The sequence below is a fragment of the Aphelocoma coerulescens genome, assembly GCF_041296385.1.
Source record: "Aphelocoma coerulescens isolate FSJ_1873_10779 chromosome Z unlocalized genomic scaffold, UR_Acoe_1.0 ChrZ, whole genome shotgun sequence".
NCBI classification, from domain to species: domain Eukaryota; kingdom Metazoa; phylum Chordata; class Aves; order Passeriformes; family Corvidae; genus Aphelocoma; species Aphelocoma coerulescens.
The window spans coordinates 3,967,176-3,980,110 of record NW_027184085.1 but is presented as its reverse complement, the minus strand read 5'-3'; the positions used below and the strand labels follow the sequence as shown (position 1 = coordinate 3,980,110).

The 12,935-nt window shown below is 43.0% G+C and overlaps 1 protein-coding gene across 5 annotated transcripts in view; it reads left to right on the top strand.

Moving 5' to 3' along the window:
• Positions 1–12,935, top strand: part of SETBP1 (SET binding protein 1) — a 269,098-nt gene that overhangs the window by 43,428 nt on the left and 212,735 nt on the right. For 4 of the 5 annotated variants that reach the window (XM_069002363.1, XM_069002365.1, XM_069002366.1 and 1 more), the window contains exon 3: positions 7,115–7,198. The exons of the other annotated variant lie outside the window; for it this stretch is intronic. In XM_069002363.1, coding sequence (XP_068858464.1) covers positions 7,115–7,198 — 84 coding nt within the window. The remainder of the gene's footprint in view (positions 1–7,114; positions 7,199–12,935) is intronic. 5 annotated transcript variants of the gene reach the window in all.

The following is a 12,935-nucleotide window of genomic DNA, read 5'->3' as shown; positions in this document are numbered from 1 at the left end:
CCAATACAATCATCACACACGTGGACCATTTGGAGCTCTGTGCATCCTGTCAGCATCCTGACCATCTTGATGTGCCCACGTCTGGGATTCAGCTGTGAGCTCCATGCTTGTGCTTGCCAGGGTGGGAAAGCTCTACACACCAATTAGCTCTGGAAATCCTGACCCTGTTGGCAGGATGCAGATGATCTTGGGCTGCAGTTGTGCTCTCTGCCTGCACAAAGAACTTTTTATATGGCATTAATTCTGCAGAGAAGTTTTTATTCACTAGAGATTCTGCAGAGAGATGATTATGCATTGTTGGCTTGGTGGAGCAGAATTTTAACTTACAGCTCAGGCACTCCTCCACTGATTAGTTTTAACATGAAATAGAAACACAAGCCTGTGATTTATTGGTGAAATATTTAAGATAGATTGTTAAATTATTTAAATAGCAGAGTTTAAAGCAGGCAAGATAAAACAAAACAAAAAAGGCAGCTCATCCAAATAAGATCTCAGTTTTCCTGAATTTGAAAACTGTACATTTAGACTCACCAGGTATCTGAAAAAAAAAAATTCCACTTAATTACTCTCACAAAAAAATTAATCTTGAATATTTTTCCATTTGATCCCTGCAGACTCTGTTTCATCTGCAGTGCTAGGAATTGTTGGAGCCTCAATAATTTCCTACCATTCATCTACCACATATTTGGGCACTTGCCCAGACTGGATGCAGTCTTTCTCTTTCTACGAAAGCTAATGGAGAGGTTTTTTTGACTTACTGTTGATAACCCAGGTGAGGACTGCTGCAGTCTTCTTGCCTGGAGTTTGGATATCACCTCATCTTGTCTTGCCCCTGGAGCTGATCTTCCATCCTACCTTAAAAAGCTTGTTTGCATCTGCTGTACTTGTCTTTGCCCAGTCACCCTCTGGCATCTGTATGACACTATCACAAAGTAAAATTAGAGATGTCTTCTCAAAGGAGGAGATGGAGATCATGCTCACAGTCTGTAAGGAGCCCAGAGTGGTGGCAATAGCAGTGTGGACTCATGACATAAAGTGTGAATAAAGCATAAAGATTTTTTGTGGAGCCTTAATATTCATTTCATAGAATCACAGAACAATTTGGGTTGGAAGGAACTTTAAAGATCATCTGGTTTCAGCCTCCTGCCATGGTCAGGTACACCTTCCACTAGACGGAATTGCTCAAAGCCCCCTCCAACCTGGCCTTGAACACTTCCAGGGATGGAGTGTACATATTTTTTCTAACTTTTTTCCCTAAATTTTGAGATAAAATACATGGGACTTGCTGCACCCTAAGGAACATTTAATGTTTTCAGTTTCTGTTTATCTAAGATCCTCCAAATTTGAGAGAGCTTGCTCGCCTCCTCAGCCATGTCTGTTCTGAATATCAGATCAGTGTGACACACGAAAAGCAAAGACAATTAGGCTATGACACATCTTCAGTAAAAACTCATGGGAAATGTGCATCAAGACCCAGAGATGGCTTTGAAAATTTCAGTCCTTTTTCTTCATCTATTCGCATTTCAGCACAAAAAAAGAAATATTTTTCAAGTCTGACCTCCTCTAGCAAGCCCTCCATTTTGGGCCATGCATTCAAGGAGGACAGAACTTTCAAAGTCTGATTCTTTCAAACGTGGCAGCTGAAAAGAAGAAAATTAGGACAGGCAAATCCAAACAGTACTTTTACAAATGGCATTTATCTTTTTTTTTTTTCTTTTTCCTGTGTATGTCTATATTATACTTTTCCACCTGCCTTCAAAAGGAAGCTGATAAAAAGGATTTGCTTGGCCTTTTTGTTGCTGAAGGGTGAAGGGTGCCATTTTTGTGTAGTGCTTCAAGACAGATTCTGCAAGTGAAACTACCCCAGCAGGGGCAATCCTGCCCGGAGGGGACAACTCCAGGGACTGAAGCAGGTTTTCTTTTTTTTCCTTTGCTCTCCTTTGTAGATTTGTTGTGTTGTGGGATCAGGTCCTTTATGGCACGTAGGAGTGGGGTTTATGGAGCAATCAACTCCATCAGCAGTAGCAGCAATCACATAATGCTTCAGTCTTTTGTAATAGATTTTGTGTGTGTGACCTGAAAGTATGGCCGGGAGGGAAGGGGATGTGAAATGTTGTCTTTTTTTTTTTTTTTTTTTTTTTTTTTTTTTTTTTTTTTTTTTTAAAGTTGGAAAGAGTCTGTCTGAGTTCCTTTATGCTTTTCAGGCTCAAGGATGAGAGAGAGCGTGTGTACGTGTGCGCGTCTGTGCCCATACATTTGCTCAAGTGGGAAAAAACCCTGTTTGTGGTTCACACAGGAGGAATTTCTGATGGAGACAACAGTGCTGAGCAGAAAGGCACATCCTGATCTCTAGCAAGTGAGGGGCACGGTGGCGGACACACGCACACAACACATACTCTCCGGGCGCTCTGCATAATACGTGCAAAGCGCTGCCCTTTAATGAACGTAACCTATGGTGGCTGGGATGCAGCCGGCCAGACCTCACCATTAATAAACTGGGAACATTCTTCTCCTTTTTAGTCCCTTTCAATGCCAGCCCTGCGTTTTGATCTCCCTTGAATGCTGCTCCCCCTCATTTGGGGCTCCAATTCTGAGAAGATTTGACGCATTGTTTGAGGTCGCAGGATGTCGGATTGATTTCGGAGCTTTTGTATTGACTCCGGGCTCCTGAATGAAGCTGTCATGTGTGTCTGTGGTTGGCTAGCAGGCTGTCCGGCTGCAAGCTGTGCCTTCCTTTGTTGTTTAGGCCTCATTGAGCTGAGGGAAGAGGCTCATTTCAGGGTGATTTACCACCACCCAAACACCAGCTGTCTGTTGTACTGCCGCTTGCCTCCACCTTGGATTCAGTTCTTGTTTCCCTTCCTTTCCCCCCTTCTCTCCCACTCTACCACTGTAGGCACTTGGGTACTGGTTCTTCAAAATGTGTGGATTACCCTGACAGAGCAGAGGATAAAACATAACAAACACTGAATGTGTTGTTCTTCCTAATGGCATTTATGTAGCCATGGGGATTTTGAGAGTTCACTGTTTCAGTGCTATACATAGACTCAAAGAATAATATCCCATGTTGAAAGGGACACACAAGGATCATCGAGTCCAACTCCTGGCCCTGCACAGGACAGCCCCAAGAATCACACTGCGTGCCTGAGAACTTTGTCCAAATGCTTTTTGGGCTGTGGCAGTCTTGGGGCCTTCCCCTGGGGTGATTCCAGTGCCCGACCACCCTCTGAGTGCTTGTGCCAGCTCCCTGGGGAAGAAGCTGCTTACAGTATTTTCAATGTCTGTTGCTCAAAAGAGAGTGAGGCTGATGAAAACTGAGCAGGTTAGAGCCCAGCTGGACCTGTCAGCCTCTGCAAGGTGCACGGCACAGTGCTAAGCGGAGCCCACATCTGGAGCTGAGCTTTCCAGCCACAGACTTGGAAGACAGGATCCTACTGTTAATCCCAGCCAGCAGCTCCAGAGCACAGAGCCTGGCAGCTCCCTGGAGGCCAGCCGGTGCCATGTGCCTCGTGTCTGACTCCTTTAAACAGGGCTGGCAGCTCCACACGGGATGGCTCTGGGCAACGCCGCAGTGATTTGTGTGTGCCCCCGGAGCCGCTGGCGTGAAGCGAGTTGTGACCGACCCTCATTTGACTTCTGGGTGATGCAGTTCAGTGTTTCTCGACCACAGGCTGTTAAAACTGGCAACTGCTCAGCTCCTGTCACATGTGCAGCTGAGATAATTAAGCCCGTTACTATTATCACGGTTTTTCTTATTTTTCTGCAAACTTTGGATAACTGCTGGAGCCCATGGTGCAAGGAGGTGGGTGAGGCCAGCCAGATTCCCTGTAAGAGGTGGGATGATAGGACATATGTCAAGGAGCCTTCTTGCTCTTTGCCTTGGGAAGGCTGATGTCTGGCGGTGGATGTGAGCCAGCAGAAGGCAAAGTGAGCTTCCCTGTCGGAAAACCTTGTGCCTGCCTGCTTCTAAACAGCAGCACCTCATGTTATGGAAAGGCCAGGAAATGTAGAAATTATTCTTTGTGAATTAAGACCAAACATCTATACTACCTGGTCAGGTGTGGCTCCTCTCTTTGTGATGTTCTCCTCTCCTTCCCCTGTGAGCATCAGGCACTGCTGGATGAAGGAAGGAGGGAAATATTAGGAGGCAACAACCACAGCAGGATAGCCCCAGCGAGGTGTTTTAATTTCTTAACAAAATCCTTGGGCACTAGAAACTGTAAAACAACATACAGATAAACAAACAAGAACTCACTAACCCTTAGCACCCTGGAGGGCTCTGTTTCAGATCACTGAATAAAAGCTGAAGTTGCACATGCATGTTTAATGTAACACAAGGCGTGTGCTGTGGAAAAGCGTGCTTTCCTCTAATCTGGTTCCAGACAGAAGCATCCAAACAGAAGCCCCTTTCCCTATCCCCACTGAACTGCTTGGTGTGTGTGAGGAAACCCCTGAATGACAAGGCCTCCATCTGCTCTGGAACAGAGTTGCGACTGGCTGCAAATGTTGTCCATATGCCTTTTTTTTTTTCCTTTTGCCTTTCAACTTAGCTGCCTAATGTTAGACACCTATCTGCAAATTAAGCATCTGCTCATAAGAAGCTTTCCTAAAATAAGGTAGAGATAGTAGCTCATTCATCCAATGCACATTAGGCGAGGAGCATCTGCAGCTGGGAAATGAGGTGGGATTATTTATCCAGTGCATTGTTTTCATTTGGTTTTTTTTCTTAGGGAATGGAAGACACCCTTCATTCTTGTATTGTCAGAGGAAAAGAAAAAACCCTCAGGTTTTGGGTTTGTATTTCCCTTGCGCTCTTGGTTTTCCAGGTTGTTATGGGCAACATCTTGTGATTTCTCTGTGTTGAATAAAACTGGTGATACTCTCATTTGGACAGGAGAACATGGCCATGGTTTACCTTGAGCTCAGGTGGCATTAGAGCCATAGTAGGGTCTAAAAGTGGGAGGTTTTTTCCTTGGCTTGTGTTTAAAAAAAGAGTTGGATTATCTTTTCAATGTAACGACTTTGCAGAGGGTGGTGGGACAAGCTGATCATCAATGCAATATATGTGGATGCAGTTTCCTAACCACAAGCATATGTTAATGCTATAGCCACCCCAAGGTACCCAGTGGCCTTTTGGGAAATGTGTGACTCTCTTCTAGGTCCTTTTATAGCTCCAACTTGTGTCATATACTGTGGGGTGTCTTGAAGTTGTTCTGCAGTAAGACAAAGGAGTGTCTCTCTGTGCCTCAGTTTCCTATCTCTAACATAGTATTTTAATAAACTTGCTTTAACTTCTAGCTTAATCACTTATTTCTGGGAAATAATTTTTGACTTTAACAGATTACAGACTAGTTGTTGAAGGACTGTAGTAACGGCGCAAGAGCAAAACACCTTTGACACATGGGAGTCACAGGCAGGGGATGCCAGTTGGAAGAAGTCTCCTGAAAACCTCAGAGTTTGACAGGTTGTAATATTTGCAGCCCAAATATGAGGCATTTTGGGTAGTTATCAGATTAGGTATCAGTACAGCCTTTTCAATGTCTTAGTTTTTTCCCAGATTCTCTTCTGGAAGGAGTGAAAAGTATAATTTCTGCACATTATCTGACCTTGCTGGGACTTGTGAGATGCTGAGCTCACCAAGTAAGAGATGTCCCCACACCTGGCAGGTTGCAGGCTCTCCCAAGGTGACCAAAAGTTTATCTGCCTGTTTGTAATTCCTGCCACCAAGGGCCATCTCTCTGCTGTGCCCTGACATTGAGCAATGGCTGCAATTCCTTTTAATTGTGCCCTTTCCTTTCCTCATCATTTAGGGCAGAGCACTTCCACTTGGCTAAACTCGCTAACTGTGTTGGGATCTCCTTTTCTATATAAAGTAATCCATCTAAAATCTTGGGACTGTTCATGGCTGCACATGAGCAGACTCTCCCTCTGTTCCCCAGCAAATGCCAAGAGTGTTTATTTTACCACTGTAGACAGCAAAAGTCTGAAAGTAGCCAATGTCCTTTTGTGCATGCCTATGGGGAAAAAAAAAAGTAATTGTGGTACATTTGTGGGGACTCCACTGGCTGGTTTTGACTCCATGCCGTTTAAATTCAAGCAGCATTTTGACCAAACCTGGAATCCCTACTCCTGTCTTCCATGGTAATTTATCAAGATGGCCAGGTTTGACAAGGAACAAAAATACTTTGGTGAAGAACCAAAGTGACTCAATCCCCAGAAAACAACCCTGTTAACATGAGGAACCTTACTGTTTGGATCACAGTCAGTCTGATGGGTTTTCAACAAAATAAAGGTGTCTGAGCTCAGCTTCTCTCTCAAACTGTTGGTTACAGGTAAAAGGAGAGTGAATGGACTCTGTTTCTTAGCAAATCACTGTTGGTCTGAGCATCCATCCCTGGATGTGTCCAAGGCCAGGTTGCCTGGAGCTTGGAGCAACCTATGTAGGGGAATATGTCCCTACCTATGGCAGGGGATGAAACTGGGTGATCTCTAAGGTCCCTTCCAACCCAAACATTCTGTGATTCTGTGTCATAGGCAGGCCAGGGTCTGTGCCAGCAGTGTTAGGTGAGGGTGGGCTCTTGGATGCCTGGCATGGGTTTACCAGGAGTGATGTGGACCCATTGTTCTACTGAGGGCAAGTCACTGCTGGAGACTTTATTTCACCAAATCTGGGCTCATTAAAAGCAAGTAGGCATTAACTTGGTAAAAATGAACAGAAAAGGTAATGTATGAGCTTTTCCTCATATCGCTGCAGTTTGATATTTGTACTGTCTGAGCCTTCTAGACTTGTTCCTGTTCATGCAAGTGTATGAAAAACATGGGTTAAAATAACGTGTTTCTTTTCAGCTTTTCTTTCCCACTGTCTTTTTCCACACACCTTGCTTTCCTTCTGGCTCAGTGTGACTTCCCTAATGCTGTGATATTATCCTTTGGGGAAGCCTTCTTGGCAGCTTGAGAGCTAACCTTCTGTGAAAGAGAACCTCCCAGCAATGCAGAAAGAGTCCACAGGCTTCCTTAATGCCCTTTCTTCCCCTGCTCCTGACCACAAATACGAGCCTCTTGGTCTTCGGTGATTTGGATTGTGCTGATGTTTTTCCTTCCTTGTCTCTTATAGGGAAAAGTCATTGGAGATGCAAAACTTCTTATGAGTTGTGGTTGCAGAAAAGGGAAAAATTCTCAAGCGAAAGACTCAGATCAGGTCAGTCAATATGTACCCTAACTGGTGAAATATAAGAATATCTTAACATCTGGTGGATTTGATATGTGTTGTTGCGTATCAGAATTCCTGGACACAAACAGAGTCCATGGCATGATTGACAATGGTACAACATTAATGTTTTTGTGTTTGTTATTTGTAGAAAAACCCTCAAGCAAGATCAGGGATTCATTGAAGTAGGAGAAGTTAATGCCCTAGCCTGGCTTAGTCCCATCTGGTTTATTTATTCATGAATTCTGTTTCTTTAAAAAAAATCCACTCCAGGCAATGCCTTTCCTTAAAGAATATTGCATTTCCTTGCTGGCTAAATGCATGCAGCCTTTGGTCTCCTACTGTAGCTGCCTGGATGGGTGGTAGTTCATTGCATGCTTTTGTTCTGAAGTGACACCATTACAAGGACATTCTTTATTGGGGTTCCTCATGACAGACATGTAAGAACTTGTTCACAAACCAATGGCCAGATTTCAATATTCATTACTCGGAATGAATGGCCCCTTATTCTAAAATTGGTCAATTTGACATTGGTGGGATTGCTGGTAGGGTTCAGTAATTGCAAGTGAGGTGGACTGTGCTTGGAATAACAGCCAGCTGGTGGTCTCTTCCTTCCCCCTACACTTGCCACTCATTCAGATTAGCCAAGTTCATCCCTTTCAAAAGTTTTTAGTTCTTATGGCCTCCTGTCTTTGTAGCTAAATTTGAATCTGGAGATCATTCTTTCCAAAGATTAAACAAAATTTGATTTAAGCCTTAACATTTTGTAAAATTAGGTCACCCAATATTAAAAGTGGCATAGTGAAGCAGTTGGTCTCAAATATCAAATAACTTTGCTCTCTGCTGTATCTCGTGGACACCCTGTGACCGGGTACAGACCTGAGGCAGATTCAAACAGTATCCATGAAGTTCCAGGAACTCCTGATAGTGTCCTGAAGGGAAAAGAGATGAATTCTCAGGAAGAAAAGTCTTCTTTATCTTCAACAGGCATGTTCATCAACTTTAATTAATAATAGTGTCTCTAACCCTGATTTTGTTAATGTTTGAAATCTGAGAACAGATCTGTCTTATCTATAAACATATCCATCCATCTACCTATTCTGCAGTATTCTCTGTTGTGAGGAATGTCGGTCACACTTACAAGTTCTTTGTGGAACTGAGTTTTTCATTGATTTGCTTTGTTTGGCTTGAGTACTTTTATTACTCTTTTCAAAATAACAAATTAGTTGTCATGAGCTATATTGTCAGTTTATGATCAAGACAAGGATTCATATTACTTTTCTTTAAAAGGCTAGTTTCCTGTTCTCTCAAATGAAAGCTTAATATGCTCATGTTGAGGTTCTAACACACCAGGGGAAAATTAATTTAGAAATAAACACTCTTACCAATCTTAGTCTTTTGTATTTTGATGTACTCTGGTTGAATCACTTTTAGTTTGCAAGGGGACCAGAACACTGTTAAACCACTGGTACAGATTAGAAAAAAAAAATGGAACATCTTGATTGCAGAGGGGTTTTACAAAGCATTATCTCTAACAAACCCAGGGCAGTAGACCTAAAACTCACAAATGGCAGTATTTTAGTCAGAGTGTAGGCAATAGCTTTCAGAGGGGGAAAAAATATCCCATTCTCTTTGATGTTTTCTGGAACAGTGATAAAATATTTTTTGCATTCAGTTACTTTCTGCGATCTAACTTTTGGTGCCTGATGATGTGTCGACCATATCAGTACCTCTTTATTTGCTGTATCAACATAAACTATTGGGCAAGTTCTTGCTTCAGAGGCTGCAAAGCTCATTTGTCATGCCCCTGGCAGGGTCCTGTCTATATTTCAGGGGATAGGAGGTAGATGGAGAGGAAGCTAGTACAGGAGGGTGGGTGGCAGTGTGGAACATTTGTCTGTGAATGCAGGACCTCAGCTCAGCTTATAAATTATCCCCTGGGCCTTGTAGATAAACACAGACTTCTATGGTGACATCGGCTGGGAAAGGCAAACACTTGCCAATGATTGTGGGCTAATCCTTCAGGACACTAATTGCCAGAAAACCAAGGAAGCATTATTTTAGGCACAGCTTGTTTCACTTTGTGAAGGGCAAAAACAGTGCACTGGCTTTAGTTTTGTTTGCAGAGCTCTACCCCCAGCTCCTGCACCCTGTTTCAGATTTTAAAGATTTACCTTCATTATTGTTATTGCTGTTGGGGCCATTTTCTTTTTTTTTCTTTCCTGTCCTTGCTTTGTGCTTCACTGTGCTGCGTCTGTAAAGTTTTGTGAATATGCAACTAAGTTTTCATTTGCATGAATGTACGCATAAATAGCTATGTGGTTTTTATACCATTAGTTATTTAAAATTTTGGTTTTAAAGTCACCAACTACTTTTCGGCTGAAATTTTTGCGAAAGCTGGTGCTTTGCAAAGAGCTTATTTTTCTTTTATTCCTTCAAGTCAATTTGAAAACTGGCAAAAAATCGTAAACACACTGCCCCACTAGGAAAAGTCCCCAGCTAAACCAAACCATAACCTCATTGCCAAGGATTTAATTTACTGACATTTCTTACTTCACCCTGGAGAAGATGAGACTGAAGGGAGACCTCACTGCAGTTACAACTCCTTGTGAGGGGAAGAGGAGGGGCAGACACTGATTTCTTCACTCTTGTGACCAGAGAGGACTTGAGGAAACAACATGAAGCTGAATCAGAGGAGGGTTAGGTTGGATATCAGGAGAAGGTTCTTCCCCCAGAGGGTGCTGGGCACTGCCCAGGCTCCCCAGGGAATGGTCACAGCCCCGAGGCTGCCAGAGCTCCAGGAGTGTTTGGACAGCGCTGCCAGGGATGCACAGGATGGGATTTTTGGGGTGTCTGTGCAGGACTAAGAGCTGAACTCGATGATCTTAATGGGTCCCTTCCAGCTCAGAATATTCTGTGATTCTGTGATTCTCCAGGATGCCTCTAGAAGCAATGGCACTTCCTTGACCTGAGCTCTGCTTCCCTGAGTTTGGCAGTCAAAGACACCAACTCCCTGCATGGTATTTTCCATGGTGAAAGTCACCAGTGTGTAAAATCTGGACCTATCAAGGGCAGAAGTCCAAACAGGCTCACATGGGGCTGGTTTTTCACAACAGGCACAAGGAACCCAACCTTCCTGTCGGATTTGCACCAGACCAGGAGAAGGACTGGTGGTGTGTGTTCTGTGGCCTCCCAGTCTAAGTCAAACCCTGCATGATGACATGAAAGGGTAAAAAGCACAATAAAAATCTCATAAAAGCTTTGAAATCCTCAAAGAACTGAGTGTACTGAAGAACTAAAGTAGCATCCCCTGTGGATGGTCTCGAGCAAGCCTTTGGTCAGTGAAGGATAACTGAAAGGAGCCCCCAGATAAGACCACCTCTTGCCAGCAAAACCCCCATGTCCTTGCCTGCCTTTGGCACTGTTTCCTGTTGTTTGTGTGTTTTGTGGGAGTAAAATTTATCCATGCTCTGAGGCCCAGAGCCATGTCTCTGCACCACAAGCATCCTGCTGTAATTGTAAGGTTCATATATGCCCTTCGGAGTGCTTATTAGTTTCCCATTAGTTTATGCCTCCCCATAATGCTATAAAGTTATAATGTTGCTTATTATTTGAGGGGCATTGTTGCTTAAGAATGGCAGTCCTGGACTAGGATTTCATTGTGCCAAGTAGCATACTAACACAAAGAAGGAAAGATGTTTCCCAGGAAGCAATTTCATTTGTGTGCTTTCTGAGGAAAACAAAAATGTAATTTAAGAACAGGAGGGAAATGTGTGGGTGGGCAAATAATGTGCATATTAGAGTTATGCATAAGGTTAAGAGCCAAAAGTAGCAGAGTGTTCCATATCCTCAGCACGTGCAGCTCTGCCCTCTGAAGGTTTAGTTTTATTTGCTTTCCATTGCTTCTCCCAAAAGGTGGGTGACTCGTCAGTGTTTAACTGCTCTTATCCTTTGATTTGCTGTTGTTGTTGTTGCAGAGGTCTTTTTTTCTTTTTTTTTTTTCTTTTTTCCTGCCTATTTGCTTAACTTTTCTGGTGGTTCCTGTGAGATCAAGTGCTACTGAGAAGTCAGATCCCCTTTTCCTTCTGTGTGTTTGGTTTTGGTTTTAATACGACAAATGTATGCCTCCTCTGGAAATGGTATCCATGCTGCAGAGTAATTATTTAGTGAATGGTGGATCCAGTTCATGTTGGCAAGGATCAGATTAATCATTATTAATCATGACCCCTCCGACAGTAACCTCATCCTTTGCCTAAGTGCTGCTCTTTATTAAGAAGTAAAAGCTATTAGAGAATGGCTGAGCCACTGCTTTCGTTGTACCAGCACGGGGCTCAGGACTTCTGGCAGGAGGCAGAGGAACTCAGTTCAAAGCTAAAAATAGATGCACATGGCCCATGTTCCAGAAATGAAATAGGCAGCTTCCCCTGTGGGCTGCTTCAGCCTCATCTGAGTGTCCTCCTTTCCCCTGAAGTCCAACAAGATTTTGACTCTTTCCAAAGGTTGAATTCATTGTTAGGGATTAAATAATCTATCTCAGACTTTTTTTGTTTGTCTACTGATTTTTTTTTTTCTTTTTAAACTGAAGTAGATTCCAGTATAATCAAATGCATATGCAGTCCTTGCAAGGATAAGATTTTAAGGTCCATGTTAAGATCCTGGTTGCAGCAGATTTCAACAGCTCAGAAGATAACTAGGAGATTAGCTTCCTGGGACTCCAGTTGCACCAAGCAGAGCCTAAATCGAGCACCCTTTTTGAGGACTTATGCATTTCTTGAAGAAACACTGTGTTCTTGAGGTGAGGCATGCAGTGATGTTCATCTTGTGCAAAACAGTTGTCAGCAGCCAAACTTTTGTCTCCAAGTCACTGGACTGGGGTTTGCAGATTTATATATATACACATGTATGTGTCAGAACAGAGCTTTCTGTCACCAGAGATCTGCTGAGAGTAAGCAGTAGTTTAATTCATAATTATTCTGGTTTCCCTAGCAGTTATAGGTTCTTTTTAAGAAGGTGAAACAGAGCTATCCATTGATGTTGTCATTGTTTCAGCAAAAGTGCAATGACTTTAGTGCTGGATTGAAACCAATCTCCACAACCTTCCCACCCCACAAAATCCACCTAAATTACTTTCTAAAATGTTTTCACTGACTGTGTGGAATTCCAGAACAAAATCCTTTAGGAGAGAAAAGGAAAGAAAAACATCTTTTGTCTCCATCTAGCTCTTCATTACCTGGCTAGTAGCAGCAGAAAATTGGAGCAAACCTGCCACACTATTTTGATCTTTGCCAAAACTGTTGTGGGAATAACACTGTTTAATGGTTGAAGGAATTTATAGAAGAATAAAAGTAAAAGCAAAGATGAAGGGACCAATAGAAATTCTCTGGTAAACTGCTGTCAAATTTTATGTGTTCAGGGCTACTGATAATTTCCAATCTTAAAAAAACAGGGTGGGAGTTTGTAGGGGAGGAGGGTAAAAAGTGTATAAATAAACCCACCTCTTTAAATAGCAAAGTGGCCTGGCCTCAGTTGTGCCAGAGCTAAGTTCCTTTGGCAGACAGCACTGTAATATCTGCTGAGGGTGTAGTTGAGAACTGAGACCAAAATTTGGAGACTCTGCCTTACCCTTGCTGGCTCTCTGTTGCATTCTTCCACTTGTTAGCAAGAAATGCACTGAGGCACGAAATGAAGGAGTGCAAAGGCTCCCGTGTTTCATCTGAGCAAATCTGGA